Here is a 19807-nt window from a genome sequence, read left to right on the forward strand (position 1 = left end):
GTGGAGGGAGGGAGCATGGCCGCCCTGGCCCGGCTTCAGGCGAGGCTGTCGGGACTGCGGGAAGAGTATTATCGTAGGAACAGGTAACCGGGTGTGCCGGTAGTGAGGCGGGACGCACCTCCTCATGCTGGGCTGGCGCTGGAGGGGCGGGCAGCCCCCCATCTCCCCCGGCAACGAGATGGCGGCGCTCCCGCTGAGAACGGTTTAGCTCTAAGCCCCCCCACCCCCCGGCAGCACCCACCCTCTTTCCCCAGATACCTCCAGCGTGATCTGAGGACACCCGATCGCAGCAGCGCGGTTTCTTTAAGGCGTCCATTTGTGCATTGAAAATAGTGTCCCGCTTTTCCCCCGCCGCTTACTGATTTTGAGGGAAAAGGAGGCTCTGGAAACTCCCTAGAGGCGCCGAACCCCGGCAGCCGGGTCCCTCTTACCGCGGGGCCGGCCCCGTCCCGTCCTGGCAGCCGCCTCCCCCGCCTCCTCCCGGCCGCGCTCCCGCTGCGCTGCCCGTCCCGGCAGGTCACTCCCAGGGAGCCCCGGGCAGCCCCACGCCAGCAGGGAGCCCTTGGTGTGCTCCTTCAAATCTAAAACTTTCACTGGACGTTTAGTTCGACCTGTAGAAACGCACTAGTTTTTAGTTTGGGTTTTTTGGTGACTTGAAAGGGAACCCCTATCTCCCGAGCAAGTTGATGTGTGTTATCCATGCTGTTTAAAATTGAGCTGCGTTTCTAAATCAGATTGTGCTGCTTGAGTTTCTAGTACTTGGGACATGTTTTGTCTTTCTCTACTGGGCTAAGGAGATGTATATTCTACCGAAGATCCAAATGTGCCATGTAGAGAGTGGCAGGCTGATCTACCACATCACCTGTTACCCTTCCCTGAGTGGGACCGTGCTGCCGAGTTTTCTCACTGCTAAGGTGGCATCGGCCAGCTTTTCCAAAATCAGATTTTAGGAAACAAAGTGTTTTAAGACCTATTTTAATATTGCATAGCTTTGTCCTGTAAACATTTTTATTCAACTATATTATTGCTGCTGCTGTACATGTAATGCCTAATACTCAAAACAGAAAAAAAACATAGTTGCCATAGTTGCAGTTTTGTTTTTTTCTTCACTAATTAATGAATCATTTGTTTTAGAATCTAATTACAACATCATTAGCATGAACGACAAAACTCCCAGACATCACTGAAACTTACATAGAGTTCAAGTCTGGCCTGCATATAAAGTGTTTTCCTGTTATTTCCCTGAACTTCAGCTTGTACTCTTGTGGCTGTACACACAGCAGTTCACTCAACGAGCATCAGTTACAGGAGACTATGCTTGTCTCCTGCCTGTATATGCCTGTATATTTCAGGTTAGAAAGATCAGACTGAGCCAGACACGATAATCCTTTGGAGGGCAGCATGTTTGATATTTGGGGACTGTTTTTTCGGCAGAGCTTTCCAAAAAAGGATTGTTTCATTTTTAAGAATAGTCCATCGGTTTCTTAAAATTCAGATTTTTCAGCTGAGAATTTAAATGAGAGTCTTCAAATAATCCAACTCCGCACCTGAAGGGGTTATCCATAATCTGATCTTTGTTCTTTAGGGTAAAAATCTTGGACTACTTCAACACAGCTGTCACTAAAATCCTGAAACAAATTAGAATATCTTGCTTAGACATCTTAGTAGATCTTTATTTAACTTTTAAACTTAACAAGTAAGTTTTGGGCATTAAAGAGTGTCAAATTTGCAGTGATCTTTGAAGTATTTTTAAAGCATTTATATTTGGAAGTCAGACAACAGCTTTCATTTCCCTTTCAGAACCATGTTTTATCTACATAATGTATCTACATAATCAGCTAAATTTGCCATATCTGGGATGTTGTGAGCACATGAATCAGTATAATCTGTGTGGTCACTCATCATTCACAAATAGCTTGGGGACATTCAGACAAAAATATATGATAAAAAACCAATTAATTATTCTATGAAGTTAGTATTCTGCAGTGAAATACCGGATTCCCTGAAGGATCTGAGTTGATCTGAAGCATCAGAAGGTGCAGAAGAATATAGATTACCAAGTGTTTACCTTTTTCTGTGTGTTGCCCTGTTTGCAAATACCTTCAATGGTACAACTGTAAGGATTTAGTTTCATGTGGGTCAAACACATTTTAAGAAAAAAAAATCTTGCTTCATGTGTCTATTAAGACCTAAAAGCAGAATTCTGTAGAATATCTAGAACACATAGGCCCTCCAGAGCAGCTTAACTTAAAGCAACCCTGGTGAAACGAAGTACTCTTGCTAGCAATTTATGCTGCAGGAGGACCATAATAATTGAAGTGCCTTAAATCCCCACATTGGAAAACTTCTTTTATCTTTCAAAATACATTTGCTATTTTAGGACTACCCCTGTTCCATTAAAAATTGGGGCAGGTTGATGACTTTAGTGTCTTGCCTGTTGGTTGTGGTTAGACAGGTTTGCCTGATCTTAACAAGGTTTTTCTGATCTTAATAATGTTCCTGTGATGCTTTATACAGAACTCTGTTTATGTCAGAGGCACAAGGCCTTCTAAACTGACTGTATCTTTCTAGGGAAAGCACCTTTCTAGGGAAAGACTTGCTTAATGATGGCACAATGAAAAAATTCTATGTCTGCACTTCAAGTAATGCCCTGTCAGCATAAGCATTAAAGTATACAGGATTTGTTAGTTCATTCTCTTATTTTAAGTGTTAAACAACTTTGCCACTTACTCATTCCAAAAGCTAGTTTTATTTACTGTAACATCTATATGCTGGGTGCTGACCTGAAGTATGCCTTTTTAACATTCGGTAAAGTCTTTGAGAAGTATCTGTGACTCTAAAAGTGTAATTCAAACAGTATGACAACTATGCAGTCTGATCAGGAAGGGCAGATACCAGCCTGAGCCACTTAGACCTCAAACTACTTCTGCTGTCAAGGCAAGTTGAAAGTGTTTTTGGAAATATACTTGTAAGAAAACAAGTCTGTTGTTGGTCTGCTTCAATAAACTTACAAGGACTTCTAAACTGATTTGGCCAGGCAAGACAGAATGCTAACTGAAAAATGTTCTCTTCCAGAAGCAGACTGTTGCTATTGCCAAGTGGGTAGGACTGGTTTTGGAGCTGTCACCTCTGACGTGGTCAGTCCCATATGCTCTTCATTTCCAGGCTGAAATCATGGCTGCCTGTCCAGGTCCAAATCACTCAAACCCTTTTAATCAAGATCATTTACCTCTAGGTGAAAGTATTCTGGAGGTGTCAGCTTCCTGCGAAGTCTAGGAAGCTGCACAACAGAGGAAGAAGGAAGCTCTTTAGCATAAATGCCAGCTTTGGTATCTACTTATTTTTGCTCCTAGGTAAAAAAGTCTGTGCTCCACGTTTTCCAGGTACTGGACAGGTCTTCTGCATGTCAGATGAAAATTTGTCCCCACTTACTGTTATTTGAGAGCACATGCCGCACCAGATGACACAAAATGAATGGAGCTAATGCTTCTTGATCTCTGGTAGTAAATCTGTGTTTCGTTTTTCAAGAAATATAATGAAGATAATCCTAATTTATCAGATAAAAATTAATCGTGTTAGTGTTTACTGAGGCAATTAATGTTGACAAAACACTTTGTTAGGAGAGCTAACTAAGATCAACTAGTTAAGAAAACAAACTCATAGTAACCTAATTGTTCTTTTGCAGCAGGTGTAACAAATTGAGCTATTTGGTAAATACATTCCTAATAAAAACGGAATAGCAAAAAGTCCATGACAATTACAATATAAGTTTAAATTCAAAGACTTTACAGTTATTCACATTTTGAAACAAATGAACAAATAAAAGCTAGAGGTGATCTCCTAGCTGTGTTCTACTGCTCAGCATGGAAACTCATCGTAGTAATGATTTCTTCCTGCACTCTCTGAAAAGTCTCTTCCAGACTCATACATTTCTTTAATCTCTTTTTAGATTCATGGTTTTCCCTACATGACTTCTAGCTTTGTCACAAACACTATTCTCCTAATAGTCAGTCACAGAATGAAGGCCAGGAAGGGCTATCTCCTGAAATTATTTTTTTACTTTCTTTCCCACTTGTGTACATGCCTTTTTCTTGTACTATGTCAATTGATACAAAGCTTTGGCAGCTAACAGTTCTTGAAAATCTCCTCAAAGTCATCGGTTCTCAGTCTACAACTATCTTGTATCTTCAGCTGCCTCACCAATATCTCTTTCTAGACAGCCTTTCTTCTCGTGCAACTTAAAAACAAATTCTTCATTTTTCTATGTATTCTCCCATTTTCGTTAGTTGCTCTAGCATCTATATTAATCAGTGATGCAACTTGAGCATATTTTCTAATGATGTTGTTTCCTTTTGTTCCCTCCTTGCCTGTCTGCAGCACATGCTGCTATGCTGCCAGTTTCATTTATCTCCAAAATCCATGTCTTTGAATTTCCATTGTGAAAAGTCCTGTCAAGACTCAATAAACTGTTGTATTGACTACTATAACTCCATGTAAAGAGATTGCCATGGTCATCTCTTTGGAATCTATCCAAATTACTAACACCATTTGTTACCAGTTCCCGACTTCCTTTTAAGCCGCACTAATATTTCATATTCTGACCTTCTAGGCCTTCTAAATTATGGAAATTTCCACATCTAGTTTCTTTCCTATACTCTCATCCTTCTAACTCAATGTTTTTAGCTTACCATTGTATCTCACTTTCCTTCAGTCACCCCTTCTTCTTTTTTATATTTCTCCCTTTTAAATTCCTTCATGAGAAATGAGCTGAAAGGTCTAAATCCTCAGCTTTCATCCTGTAAGATCAGCTCGTGTTCATTAAAAGAATCTACAGACAAGGTGTGTATCTGTCACCATTATTGATGCTATCACTGTCCAGGTAATAAACAATTAAATATTTTGTATCTATCATAAACCAATGTATTTGAAGTAGATTTCACCCTTAATATATGCTTCTCATTAATTCAATTCACATTTATCATGATAATATTGACCACAGTTAATTTATTTAATGTTCATATAGATATACAATTTTATGCATACCTACAGGATTTCTGTTATAATTCAGGCCCAATTATCATTAAAGCATTATCCGCATATTTCACCTACAGTAGAAGAAATCCATGACATGCTGACATGGATATTCAGTATTGTATGGGAATAAGAAGTACCCTCTCCCAAACCTTACATCATCTGCACTTTGCGATACTCTTTATTTTGTTATCTTCATAGCATACAACTAGTGTAGTTTATATTGTTCTGCACTATTATTCAACTACGTACAATTAAAAAATGAAAAGCCTGGTAAAAAAAGATAACACACTGCACCGGTAAGACATATTTAGAAGATCTTTTCTGCTTTGATTCTAAATTACCATGCTGACAAGTATTACTACTTTTTATATTTTCAGGTCTATAGATGAAGAGAGAAAAATAGAGTACAAAGCTGCTGTCAAAATCCAAAGCTGGTTTCGAGGATGCAGAGTCCGAGCCTATCTGAGGTAGTATTGTATGTGAAGTCTATTTTAATCTGTATTCCAGTCTTGATTTTCTCCCCAGATTTCTCATGGTACTACTTTATTTTAATAAAATGGGAGCATTTGGAAAAACAAACAAACAAACAAACAAACAAACACACACCACCACCAAACCACCACCACCACCACTAAATGTTATTCTGCTTTTAAATATAATTAAATTATGCTGTGCCACTCTAAGAAATAATAATTTTTGACTTTCAGAACTGCAAAAAATTAAAATGGCATGATGCTTATAAGTAAAATTGACATGATCCATCTTCAGAGTACACATACAATATTGTTTGAGAAATCTTGGCATGACTGGGAAGAAAAAAATGCTGTTTGCAGAGTTTTCTTATCTCTGTTTTTGTGGACGTTAGAGAAAATTTGCCCAGTGAGTGTATGGTAACTGGACTCCTACTGTAAAAATTTAAGTTCTGCTGGATTTGATCAGATAACTTCAAAAAATCTTTCTTTACATCATTTTCACCATTTATAAAATGGACACCATTTACAATTACTTTGCTCTATAAAATGCCATATCAGCACAGAGATATATTTTTTGGAAACACTGTAGTTGGTCCCTTCTCCCAAGAGGCCCTCCTCCATTTTTTATGATCATAAGCCCAAGTGGTCAAACTCATATACTTTAATTTCTGTATCTGCATAAAAAATAAGGCTGTGAGGGAGAGGGATTTTTACATCATCTAGTTTGACTTCTTGCCTATTGCAAGTCATTATATATCATCCATACATACTGTATCAAGCCTAAAGAACCAGAAGGTTAAATAAGAATTATCCCTTAATGACCAATATTTCCCTCACAAAAAGATAGACTAGAGCCATTACGTGCATTTGTTAAAAAAAGGACTGGTAACCTGTTTTCCATTGCTAGTTCAAGTGTGTTGTTGGAGGATGCAGCCATCACATACAAGTGTTCAGCATGCAGATAAACATGATATTTTGGTCCTCCAAGGAACATCAGCTATGCCATCAATGTCAAAAAGCCCCTACAGAGCATTGGTGGGTGCCTCTCTGTTTCCAGCACATGAGTAAAACAGCATGCTGCAGAAGAAAGTGAAAACCCAAGTGTCTTTGACAATCTATTCTGTACAAAACCCCACACATTTGGATTTAGTGCTGACCAGCATAAGAAGAACAACGTAATTGTGATAAACATATAAGAAGAACTGAATCAGTGAAGCGTAGAAGAGGATTTTCTCTGCAACTATGTACAGAGTGATCCTGCTCAGTGTCCCCTTTCCAAAGATGGATGTGGTGTTTGACTTAAGAGCACAGGCTCAATATAGCCAGTTGTTTGTGTTGGAAATTACCCTCTGAGTGACTCTAGCTGTACGGGAAGGCTTCTAAATACGATATCCTTAGTTAGGTGGTATGAATGCTCCCAAAAGTAATGATAACATTATTTTCTGCAAAATTAAAGAGACACATTGATTATGGAATTTTTAGCAGCATAATCAAGTATATACATAATAAGGGGAAAGTAAAGATTTATTTGCAACTAAACAAGGTGTAATTTTATAAAAGCAAAAATGTAGTCTAAAAATGTCAGATATCTGTGGGTTTTATCAGGTATTGAAAAATTCTAAAGCTGTGAAAATGTTCCATGTGACTGAAAAAATTCTGAACCGTTCAGATGTGTTGGTTAAAACCATTAATGAAGATACAATCATCTATCATGCAAATTTATCTCACAAAACTTTTGTAATGATAACAGAAATAGTATATAGATAAGTTTGCCATGATGCATTTTGTCAAACGTAAGGTGTGTGTGTATATAAATATTGGTTTACAAGTGTGTATGTATGTGCATATGTATATATGCAGACATGGATGCATATCAAATATGTTTGCAGTGGCCATCTGTTTGGGATAAGTATGGATATAATACACTATATGTTATTTTTAATACTAGGAAAAAATAAAGTTATAAAGTCTCAAAATGATCGTTATTTTCTTAATATATTTCATTTTAGACATCTGAACAAAATGGCAACTTTTATACAGAAGTGGTGGAGAGGTTATCGAAGCCGAAAATACTTCTTGAAAATGGTGGAGGTAGAGTAGTAGTTTTTAAAATTTTGTTTGCTTATTTATAGAGTAAATATGAAGTCATTCATTCACTCATCTTGAAATTAAAAACCTGAAACTTGATCCTTTATACACACAGACACGTACTTAACTTTACTGTCATGAAAAGCATCTTTAATTTCACTAAACCAACACATAATGGCTAAGTTAAAGTCAGCATGTGTTTGCAGCTCTGGAGTCCTCAAACCAGCAATGAGATCTGCTCATGCAGAAGCTTGCCCGCATGATGCTAATTGCAGGATTGGAGCTTTTCAAGATGTTTTTTTACCTGGCAGAACTTTTAATTCTGAAAATAAAATAAGCTAATGTGTCTACACATTGCTGTTCTATGTTTTAGTGGTTTAAATTTCTTACTTAATGAACCTTGAAGTATTTGAGGTTTTGCCTTAAGGCACACAGCAGATCACAGTCAATCTAATTCCCTTGGCAGACTTGAAGATAGCGAAAGTGTGTGATAGCACACAAGCTAAAACCTCTGTTAACAGGTTTAGGAGATTAAGAAGAACCTAATTTGCATTTAATATAAAACAATTAAGCTTTTAATATGTAGTTTCCTTCACTAATTTATCAATTTATGTTAATATTTGACAATAATCTTAAAATTGTTAGTCATTTGTTCTTGCTTAATTTTGTTGAAGTTAAATTGTTTTGTTTCAGTCAAAATAAACAAGTCAAGAAAAAGAAAAACGAAATAGCCGTAGTAACTCATATATTACAGGCTAAAGTCCATACTTCCTGCTAAACTATGTTTTCAAATAGCAGGACTTGTGTGGCTGAAAGCTTGTCTATTTCCCCCTCCTGTCTATCAGTAATCTAGTTAAAGATTTTATCTTTTCCAGTTTACTTGGTTTAACTAATGAGTCGTCTTTTCAAGCTATGGTTTTTAGTCTACCTTCTAAAACATTCTAATTTTTTAATACAGGGCAGATAGCTGAATGGTTGGATTGAGTTCTACTTTAAAAAAAGGGCGACTTCAGCTGAATATTATCCCTGAGTTTAGGGAATGTTTGTTTAATCTAGAAAAGCTTCTGTTGAAGAAGAGACACATTATAATGTTAATATATGTTAAAATTTGTTAATGGAAAGAAAGGATCTGTGCAGCCACTGGGAAAAAGGAAGGAAGAAATCAACCTCATGTGGAACATTGACACATACGGCCAAAAGATGTTGTGGAACTCCCTCTACTGCAGGTTTTTAAAAGGAACTTAGACAAATGCATATCATGGATGGCTTAGATATGCTTTAGGCAATGCAATGTTTTAGCTGAAGTCATCTCCTGATGTCCCCTCAATTTCTACATTTTTTCACTGTTAAAACATCGTAGTGTGGGGAATTTCATTTCAGAAACAAAGCAATTTACATGTTTCTGTGTTTTTCAAGATAAGAATAAGCACCATGTCAGTTTTTGACATCTGATCATTAGGTCTGTAAGAGGGCTTAAGCAGGACAAAGGTCTGATGGTGGCCATTTTACATATTTTTCAATCCCCAGGCATTATAAGGACTTATGTTTTGGCCACCTCATGTCCCAATGCTAATTTCTTTATAGCAATCAGCTTCCTATTTTGAACAGAATGATGTCACTTCAGAGACTTATTTTCATATATAATGGTTGTAAAAACAGTGATGCTCAGATAAGATGCAAAATGAACACATCACCCTCCTGCTTCCTGTCCATTGCACTGTTCTGAGTGGTGCTCTGTAGGTGAGATGGCAAGACAATTCTTCCAATTCTTCCCAGAGAGCTAGCCTGTGACAGCATTTGGAATTGGTGCCCAGTCATACCCTGATTTCCCGAAAATAAGAGCTACCCGAAAAATAACCCCTAGCATGATTTTTCAGGATTTTTAGGATGCTTGAAATATAAGCCCTACTCCGAAAATAAGCCCTAGTTACAGTTCCTTAAAAAGTAAATTTAAATAGTGTCCAGACAGCTATACATATAAAAAAATAAAATTAATTGGCAATAGAATGCAGCAGGACAGCTAGACTGTTTGTGAAGAAAAGCAGACAACTGACAGTTGCATTGCCAATGTGCTACAAGCAGGCTACATGGACAAGGGGTGCTCATTTAAGGTAAGCACTATTGCTAAACATGAGAAATTGGGGCCAATGGTTCTAAAGGAAACAGAGTCACAAGAAATTCACGATGGAATTCAGGGTCTGGAGCGTTATGATGATGCTTCACAATGTGATGACATGACTATATTTGAATAAATGTTGATTTTTTGTTCAATAATAAATATAGATTGTTGTTCATAGAAAAATATGGCATCCCCTTAAAAAAGCATTAGCTTATCTTTTGGAGCAAAAAAAAAAAATTATATAAGACCCTGTCTTATTTTCAGGGAAACAGGGCAGGATGAGAGGCAGTCAGGACAAACTGAAACACAGGAAATTCCACTCAAAGAAATAACTTTTTTTTTACTGTGGGGGTGATAAAATATTGGAATGGATTGCTCAGAGAATGCAAACTGTTCTTGTGGAGTCTTCATCCTTGGAGATAACCAAAACCCAATGGAATGAAACCCTGCACAACTGAATATAATTAACCCTGCTTTGAGCAATATTTTGGAGCTCCAGAGGTCCCTGCCAACGTCAATCATTCTATGCATCTATTACTTTTTTCTTCTTTGGCCCTCTCTTCTTAAAAGTACTCTGACAATTACATTTGAAGATAGAGTCTTTAAAATTAGGAGATTTCCTGTAATAATGAAGCCACGATAGCTAGCATCATAAAACCCCCTCAGCTTTCCATTCTAGAAATATATTTCTGAAAAGAAAAATAATTTTAAAAGTTCTTTAATTAGTAAAGACTCATTTGTATGTTGTTCTTCAAATAGACATAACTGACAAGCCCTTTCCAAGTCTGAAGTCTATGGAATAATGTAGGACATAAAATTGTGCAAGCCCACACTTAATACACACCTTCTAAATCAAACCATTAAGTCATGCAGTTTCTGGACACCAGCACTTAACAAATGTTAGCCAGGGCTCTAGAGAAATAGAATCTCATCAGCAATCTTATGAATTGTACAGCAACCAGCACAGAAAACCACCTTTTCCCCATCAAATGCTTATTTTTGTGCTTACCATCTCTTTGATTGGAAAGGGACAGCCTGATTGGAAGTCAATCAAAAAGCCAAGCAAGTAACACATAAAAAGTCACCTTTTTCTCCCTTTATACTGCTGTATTCTGTATTGTATGTTTTGGAGTGGACTTAAATATAAACTTCATATTCATTCCCTATATTCATTGTTATACTATCTTTACTTAATCAGTAGCTGAATTTGGAATAAAAGAAACAAAAATATTCTCAGTGACTTAATGCAACTTTTAACTTAAAGGATCACTTAATGATTGCTTTGAACTCTTGCTAATAGCTGCTGTAATGACTCCTGCTCATGAAACACAGGGATACATTTGACATGATACTTCCTTAAATACAAAAAAAAATTAAAAAAAAAAAAATTGGTCACTTTAAAATTTATTTGCTGATAATGATTGGATTGGTAGCTACTGCCAGCAAACAAGACAAAGCATATGCACTAAATACCCATGATTACTTGATAATAAATCATTTTAATGATTATATTCAAAATTGTGAAATGTGAGTGGTACTGATGCGGAAAATAACAAAGACTGAGGCTCATCAGACTGGCTGTCCATATGTGCATCACTACTAATATTTCATTTGTTACTCCTTTAGTGCCTCCGCCTGTGATTGTTAAAATGCAGTAACTTAAAAAAAATATTGGTGGTGTTCATATCACTAAACTTATGTGCCTTTGTATCTTCTAAATATAGTGTTTTGGTATAGAGCTTGGTTTCCTAATATTAATCTCAAGCTAAAATTAAGAACTGTACTCCTATTGTTTTCCTAATAACTTAGTTATGTTTATTTTACTGGATTCTGAAAGGCTTGTATGACCTGCAGGCAAGTATGAATTTTAAAACCAGGCAGACACCTGAACATGAATCAAACTGTACGTCACCGTTTCTTTTTACAGTATTTCTCAAAGTCAAAGAATCACTTGTTAAAGAGAATTGTAACATTTCATTGTTATATGAAGTCAGCATGCATGATGGCCATATTTTCAGCTCCCTGTGGAAGGAGATGCAGTTGAAAAAAAGTGAATATTTTATGTGATGTAGTTTGACACCACCCTAAATAGTTTAGCTTCAACTCAGTAACCAGTTTTAAATAGTCCCAGTGCAACAGGAGTCTCTCAATCAAATTTCTGTTCCTCTTTTGAATTTGTCACTTCGTATTAGCTGTTTGAAGAAAAAGAAAACACCAGTCAGGTTCAGATCACATTTTAGGTGATCCTCAACCATGTTTTTAAACAGAAAAAGAGAAAGTAGTGTAACAGTTTATACGCAAAAGGCTTCAAATATATTTTGGAATCATAGACATAACATAAACCAGCAGGGAGACCTGTATATTAATATCAGAGACAGATACAAAGACTTAGTAGTTCAGAAGTAGAGATGGTGCATGAGATGGCAAAATAATTCTTCTCAGGGAATCAGCCTTGCAGTGTCAATGTAGAATTGGCATCCAGTGAAAAGAGTGAGAGGCAATGCTGTGGACACAAGCTGAAATGCAGGGAATTGCGCTTAAGCTTGAGAAAGGAGCCTTCTGGACAAGAAGGCTCTGGTTCAGGAAAGAATCTTTAGTTTACCAGGAAAACATGTACACGTAGACTTGGGTTGAAGCACTAAATTATGGCTATGCTTTTGTGAGTGAGGATGAAGACATTCTCCACCACTTCTAGTAGCAGAACTTGTACATATTATTCTACTCAGGATTAGGAAACAGACTTTGGCTTTTGGCACAAGGGTAAGGCTGTAAGACAGTTACATGAGCAATTAATTGTGCATTTGGCTGACTTGTGATTTAGAACAATGCTGAATGAAAGCAGGAATGTCTGATTTCCTTGTTACTGTGAGTGACCTTGTTAAGTAGTTGTAGGGTAAGGCCTGGAGTTCTCACACCTAAGTGAGGCGGGTAAGTTAGGACCCGAGTTGGTTTTGACTATCTCTGTAAATACTACAGAGCAATGCAATTGCAGAGCTCTTCAATACTTTGCCAGGCTCAGAGGGGAAGTTGCCCCACTGTCTTTCAGTATTGATGATATAAAAAGCATAAGGATGATAGGTCTCCAATTTTGGTTCTTCAGTGAAATGGGATGGATGCAGACCTAAGTGCTCACAGCTTCCAGATATGAGAAGAATAAACAAAAAGTGAGATTGTTTAGTTTAATCACTGATGGACAGAATTCTGATGATCATTTTTAAGCTTAGGAACTTCCATTAAATATGTACTTCATCTATTTGGTGGTGCGGCAACTCTTACATTCCCTTCCAAAGAAGGAAAAGATCTGCTGCAAAGCAACATTATATCAATTTAATCAAACAGTTTAGGAATATAATTAGACCGGTCAAACATTATTTCATTCCAACATTAACTCTCTACAGTTAGTATCACTCAGAAAACACCCATGGAGGCAGAAGGAGAGATGGAGTCCACTATTTATTCTAATTTATACCTTTGGGTTGGAGATTCCCTCAAATATATGCATATATACATGTGTATGCATGTGTGTGTATACATCAACATATACAGGTGAAACTTTTTTGAAATTTATCAGTCCTGCATCTTTCTTTCATATAAGAAGTATCTTTTCTGCTGTTTCCATTATTAGTAGATTGGTATGATATTAAAGTGAGCATTTAAAATGCACCTTAATTAAACTGCAGGAATTATGCCTTGCTTAATGTAATGAAGAAAGAGAATTTAAAATGAAGTAGCATCATTGTGTTCATTTGTAAATAACATATTGCAGCCAACTGTTTCTTAATTGCCCAGACTGTTGATAAATAATCCAGTCCTGCTGCTCTCCACAGACAATTTGCTTTGGATCAGACTAGGCAATTCAAATAACACTAATTACAGTGAAACCCTTTTATAGTGAATTCCTTTTTGCCATGGGGGAGAAAATCACTATATCAGGGGAAAGCACTTTTGCCTTTGATTTGTGTCTAAAACATGAGAAACACATAAAAGCTGCATGTTGTGCTAAATAAAGGGCATACTCTTGCATTCAAAGTACTTATATTTTACTTTTTATGATACAATTGTGAATTATGTTCATTTTGCATTTGTAATTAGAGGGCGGAACAGATGTGAAAGCTTAGTTTAAAGTGATGTATCCATTAAAATAACCTATGCTGCCAAGTGATTGCTTAGTATAATAGGGGATTCGTTCACTATGAGAGAAATTCTACTTCATTGGAAAGAAACCAGGACTTCAGGAAATGTTTTCTATATCAGGGGATTCACTGTAACATGGTATCATTGTATTTATGATTTTATGATGTTAAAATGAATATTAAATGAAACAAAATTCCCAAGGATTACTCGGGAGGCAGCTAAGTACATAACATTTAGTACAGATGGTTGGAAGGCACAATTTTGCTCCATCACTGCATCCGTATCCTTGAACGATTTCGACTGAAGACAGCATTTCTTTGAATTTTTCATTAAACCAGACGTCTTGAAATATGTATTCCTTTTATGTTTCTGTGAGTTTTGGCTAAAAGAACCCCAGTGAATAAATCATACAATACTACGTGTCACCAGCACTTGTGAATATTTCTGCTTTGTTATTCTTCTCTCAGTAGAGCACCATTGATTATCAAACTCAGCGGAGAGCATTTTATGATCATATATCTCCATTAGCTCCTAGTTTGACTACCATAGATTTTTCTGGTTAAGCCTGCATTATGTATTAGGAAGCCTATCTCTTCAATACAAAGTTTGATTTTATTCTCTCTAAGCCTAGAACTCTTATTATGTATTATGTATAAAGATTCTTATCTTTTATATGTAAAAATAGGAGCACTGTCTTTGTGTAACTGAAATATATGCCATCTTTTTTTTTTCTTGATTCACAGACAGCATATTTTATTATGAAGATGAATTTCTACAATGAAATGGCTGTCAGGGTAAATATTTCTTCACTTGTTAAACAAATGAAAAGTCAATTGTGCTCCGAATTTGCTTTTAATAAAATGAGCAAACCAGAATAATATACACTTGATTGATATGCTGATGGCAACAGTGGGAAATAGTACATAGTTAAAAATTTAAGTTACACTCAGTAGTCTGGGTTGTATTTGAAAACTGTAGCTGACTTTAAGGCATCTGCATGTGTCTTGCCCCATTTAAATGTTTATTGTACCTTTCCATAATCTGATACTGATAGAAATCCCAAACGTTCTATCTGTGAATATTCTTACAAATATAGATATATATTTACAATTCTGACCAACTATAGGGCTTTTACATCTGTTGATGTGGCTGTGCTTTTTCTTTTGTTAGGACATGACATTTGATGTATTAAATCTCAAAATTGTTACTCAGAGAGCACAGGACAATTCCATTGCCTAAATGTAGATGTGGAACTGCACTGATCTCATTTACGATATTATGAGTGAATTTTGCTAGATTAAGAATATAAACAGTCATTGAACTTCAATAAATATACAGCAAATGAAGTGTGCTATGGAGAAAACTGCAAAATGTGTTTAACAACAAATCAGCATTTTTTTCTCCAAACTTTGGAACTGCACTTAAACAAATATGTAAAAGAAACACGGGAAGGATATGAGGTAACTCTTGGGATGAAATCTTTTTATGTGACTTAATTCTTTTATTTTGTGAAATAAACTTGCTTTATTTTAGAGGCCTTTATCTTTATAGGCAGGACAATGTAGCTTTTGAATTCTACCAAATGTAGGAATGTGGAGGGGAGGGATAGTAACCTGAGGAAGCTTCTGTAAAGTAGGAAAGTTCTTAGAATTTATTTTAATTTTGTGACATTTCTGGTTCCAGAATAACTCAGGCTCAAGGCTTGTTCCCATCATATTTTTGACTTGATGCTGGTTCTCTCAAAGGCACAAAATAGAATGTTACATTTGGTGTAACGTGTTACATGTTAGAGAGCTGGAGGTGTTTAACAACAATATAATTCCTGAAAAATGCACTTTAAAAAAAAATATCTTTGATTATTTTATTCCTTAGTTAGCTAATTTAAAAGTATGCCATAGTGGGTAAATGTTGTATACTCATGCAGCTGAAATCAGTGAGAAAATACAAGATGCAAGACAGCTCTTAAAAGTTGTCTGTGTACTTTTAGAAGGCATTTGAACACCAAATTTCAGAAGTAATTATGTATTCTAGTCAAATGGAGTTTTGCATTTGGTCTTTCATTTTTAAAAGTAATTGAATGTGTTCCCATTCATTTGTAATGGAAATATAATGTTGAATCATTAGGTGATATAAATCTTCAAAGTACCATTTTTTCAGTCATGTCCTTTTCTTTAATGGAAGTTTAAATCAGTAGAAAACAATAGAACAGATCTTTATTTAGTTGCAAATGTCAGAATACAATTCTCTGTCTAAATCTTGTGCAGCCATATCTGCAGAGAAGATTTAAAATACTACCATTCTAAAACACTGAATGGGGTTTGGTTTATTTGTTTGTGCTTTGTTGTTTTTGTGTGGTTTTTTGGATGTTTTTGGCTGCCATCTGTTTTTTGAAGAATGAAGCAAGGTCCAGGACAACAGAGAAAATATAGAATAGAGCTTGTTGAGTCACTGAACAGAAGATATGTGTCCAGACTTCAAGTTTCCTAAGTCAACAGTGCCTCAAATTTACACATTGTGAGCTTGATTCATGATTAATATACTGAAGTGTTCTATTTAACCACTTAGCTTTATCTTATGGTATTACTGAAATATTTTTTTCAGTTTATGGTCACTGATTGAAAAGGCACTTCTTGTTTTGGCAATTGAGGTATCACTGAGGCCATACACATGCTCAGAGTTTCAAAATCAGTCTACAACTCTGTCTCCCTGGATTGCATTTAATTGTAACCAGAACTATCAGTTTTACCTTTTAAAATTGAATCAGATAACTTGTTTTAATCAATTTTAGTTTTGAGTACTAGGTCGGTATATTATATTCTTCCTTAAAAGATTTGAGTTTGCTATACATTTTTAGCAACAAATGTAATCCTATTGAAAAAGAAATATTTCCATGAGCAGATGGCTTCTGATATATCAAGGTTTTGCCATTTGTTTTAGTGCTTAAAATAAACATTATTTATAAGACCACTTACATTTTGATGTTACTTAATGAGGAATATGCATCATTGATTTGACTAGCTTAAGAGGTCATTTAGAACTTACCCGTTAACAAGCTGTAATCTGCTGAGCACACAATGACTTTGTTTAAAATTATCTGTTCAGTACTGATCAATGACAATAATTGTATTGTACCAATCACTGTTGAAACTTGCTAATTACTTTGAAGGGCATACACACTTGTCTCCTTTTTTTCCAAGAATTTTTTAAACATTCACCTTGAAATTAAAAAGTAATCTAGTTGCAAAACGTTATGCTTCCTTATAAAAGCAAACATTTAGAACTTTCACACTGAAAATATGAACATCATCAGAAGCTTTGTGTAAAGTGTTCTGTTGCAAAAGGATTAGTCTTCAGTTTTGTGATCTCTGACATACAGAACTCTAGCATAAAATAATTTGAGATGTAATGCAGGTTTTTTTTATGTTTCATTCAGTTGAAATCAGTGAGATCATTCTGAACAGAAAGTGGTGTAAATAAAGGTAGAATGCAGCATTTAATTGGTACACTGAGCCCATTGGAGATAATTATAGCTTTATGCAATTTGAGTCTTTTGTCTTTCAGTTTGAGTTTTGATCCTGTAACCCAGAAATATCCAGTTCTACATTTATAACTATGAGGTGAAGACTGTCAAAAAGAGTTTCAAAGGGACCATAATCCTGCATTAATGAGCACACAGCTATATGGGAGCCAAGTTGCTCTTGTTGAGAAATGCTGAAGCCAAACAGAAAAACAAAGCTAAGATTCTTATTCACGTGCAAAGGATTTTGCTTAATCCCAGATCTCTGAAGGCATACTCATTCTTTGCTCTTTCTCTATCCCTTTTTAACCCAATAAGCTTGTGTATGAGAAACAGGAGTTGCAAAGAGTATGAAATTTACTAACACCCAGTGCAAAGAAGTGTGTCTAGTGTTTAAGTTTTCTTGTTCCCGTATTCAGGTGCTCACAAGATATTATTTATTCATATTACAATATTTACAGGACCAAAATATTTTTTTTTATTCAGAAACTAAACAAAACAAACCAAAAACAACAACAACAAAAAACCCACCACAAACAACATCACATAGGTAAAATAAAATACCAACTTTTAAAATTAGTTCTGAGTCTTATTCGAGAAGAAAATGCATGGTGATGCAGAAAGGAGAAACAGAAGAGTGTACTAACACTAAAAGATAATATCCTCTAATTCCTAATAGCTTAAGTGCATCATCTATTTTCTTGCTTGCACATCACTCAATGACTCATTGAAAGGTTTTCTGTGACACTTATTCTCTTGTTAAATCTCACATAAAGAGATAATCATAACGGTACCACAAGATTCCACCAGTTGAGACTGAATGCTAGTTTTTACTTTAAAGAAAAGTATTTTGGCTTTTGTGGTTGCAAAATGGTACCAAAGACAAAGTGTGAAAACATGTAAGCCTGCCTTAGTTAGTCTGCTTACAGTTGGCTCCAGCATGGTGCTGCTTCCAGCTCAAGATACGTCAGGAGGTAGAAAATTGCACTCCCCAGACAGGATGATACAGACTCTAAAGTCACTGAGTGCAAAGGTTGATTGATAGTTCGGGCAACAGGCAGATTTTTTTCCTTTACCTTCTTCCTGAATCAAACACAATAGGACATGACACTCTTTTCTTTTTTTACTTTTACATGCTTCTTTGGAAGGAGATAGGTAATTAAAAACAGACAAACAAAGCAACACATAGATTGCACTCCACTTACCAAGTCATACTTTGGTTCTGGAAAGAGAAGGGTTGTTATAAAGTTAAAAAAAAAAGACAAAAACCATTCCCTGTAGATACACTGAAGAGTTTAAGTTCTTGAAGAGACTTGTAGCCAGAGGCCCACAGGAAAAGGAGGACTTTTGGCGAATTACAGGGTTCTTCTCTTTGGTGTGATTACTGAAGATGAGCAGCTTCTCACCTTGCCTTCTCTTCTGAATCATCAGACCTCAGTCTTCTTGCTTTAATGTAGATTCTGCCTTTCAGCTGTTATGTCTCTTAAGATTTCAAAGCTGTAAATGTCAAAGAGATGGAAGCTGGAGCAGGACTGAAGGTAATGCAGGCTAGAAGATAGGAATTGGGAGATAATTTAGAAATATATTGAGAACAAAAGGAGACAAAATGCAAGGAATGAAGTAAAGAATATTTTGTGGGAAGATAAATAAGTTCAAGGATTGAAGAATGTAAAGAAAGAGGAACTAGACACTGAGAACAGAGGAAAAGATCATTAGTCTATTTTCTAGCTATATCGATCTGGAATACACTGACCTCTTACAGGAAAAAAATGAGGAGTCAGAGCAGCCCTCAGCGTGACTGAATGAAGCAAGTTACAGGAGTAGGAATAAATATGGCTAACCAAATGGAAATACTGATTTCTATTTATTTTTTAACCCAATTAGTGTTTACTTTCCCTTCCCACAAAATAACTAGTTAGTAAACCTGTAATCATTTCAGAAACATCATGATCAGAACTTTCAAATATCATAGAAGTTTTAAACACATGGATTACACTTCACTTACCAACTGTTGTTTTTTAAAATGCACCAAAATACAAATACTTTGTGGTGGATGATGCTGCCTAATTTCTATTCTTAATACAACTTTCGGACTATCCACAGCTAAACAGGTTTCCTTTTTCAGTTTAGCTTTATCTGTTATGCAGGAGGAATAGTATTTTATGAGAAGATTATAATTAATATGCAACAAATAGACATGCATTGTCTTACATTGGAGATGAAAGAGCTGCAAATTGTAATTATGTTTCCAGAAAGCGTATCCATTGAGTTACTGAGACGGGTTCTCTTCAGTTTAGATTATATCCAGAGCACAAACGTAAGCATGTAGCAGAAGATATTGGATGGTTGGTGACTCAGTAGGGAATGCATTTTGTACCCGAGAAAAGGCACCACTTCTGTTATCTTTGTTTTTTACCATTCTTACATAGAGCAATGTCATCG

At 36.0% G+C, this 19807-nt stretch overlaps 1 protein-coding gene across 1 annotated transcript in view; it reads left to right on the forward strand.

The window, feature by feature from the left end:
* The window catches only part of SPATA17 (spermatogenesis associated 17), a gene marked incomplete at its 5' end in the record, with an annotated part of 93513 nt that overhangs the window by 25 nt on the left and 73681 nt on the right, over window positions 1-19807 (forward strand). The window contains 4 exon segments of the mRNA XM_080341632.1: window positions 1-83; window positions 5412-5501; window positions 7517-7598; window positions 14592-14642. Coding sequence (XP_080197758.1) covers window positions 1-83; window positions 5412-5501; window positions 7517-7598; window positions 14592-14642 — 306 coding nt within the window.

Source organism: Nesoenas mayeri (assembly GCF_963082525.1).
Source record: "Nesoenas mayeri genome assembly, chromosome: 3".
Classification (NCBI taxonomy): domain Eukaryota; kingdom Metazoa; phylum Chordata; class Aves; order Columbiformes; family Columbidae; genus Nesoenas; species Nesoenas mayeri.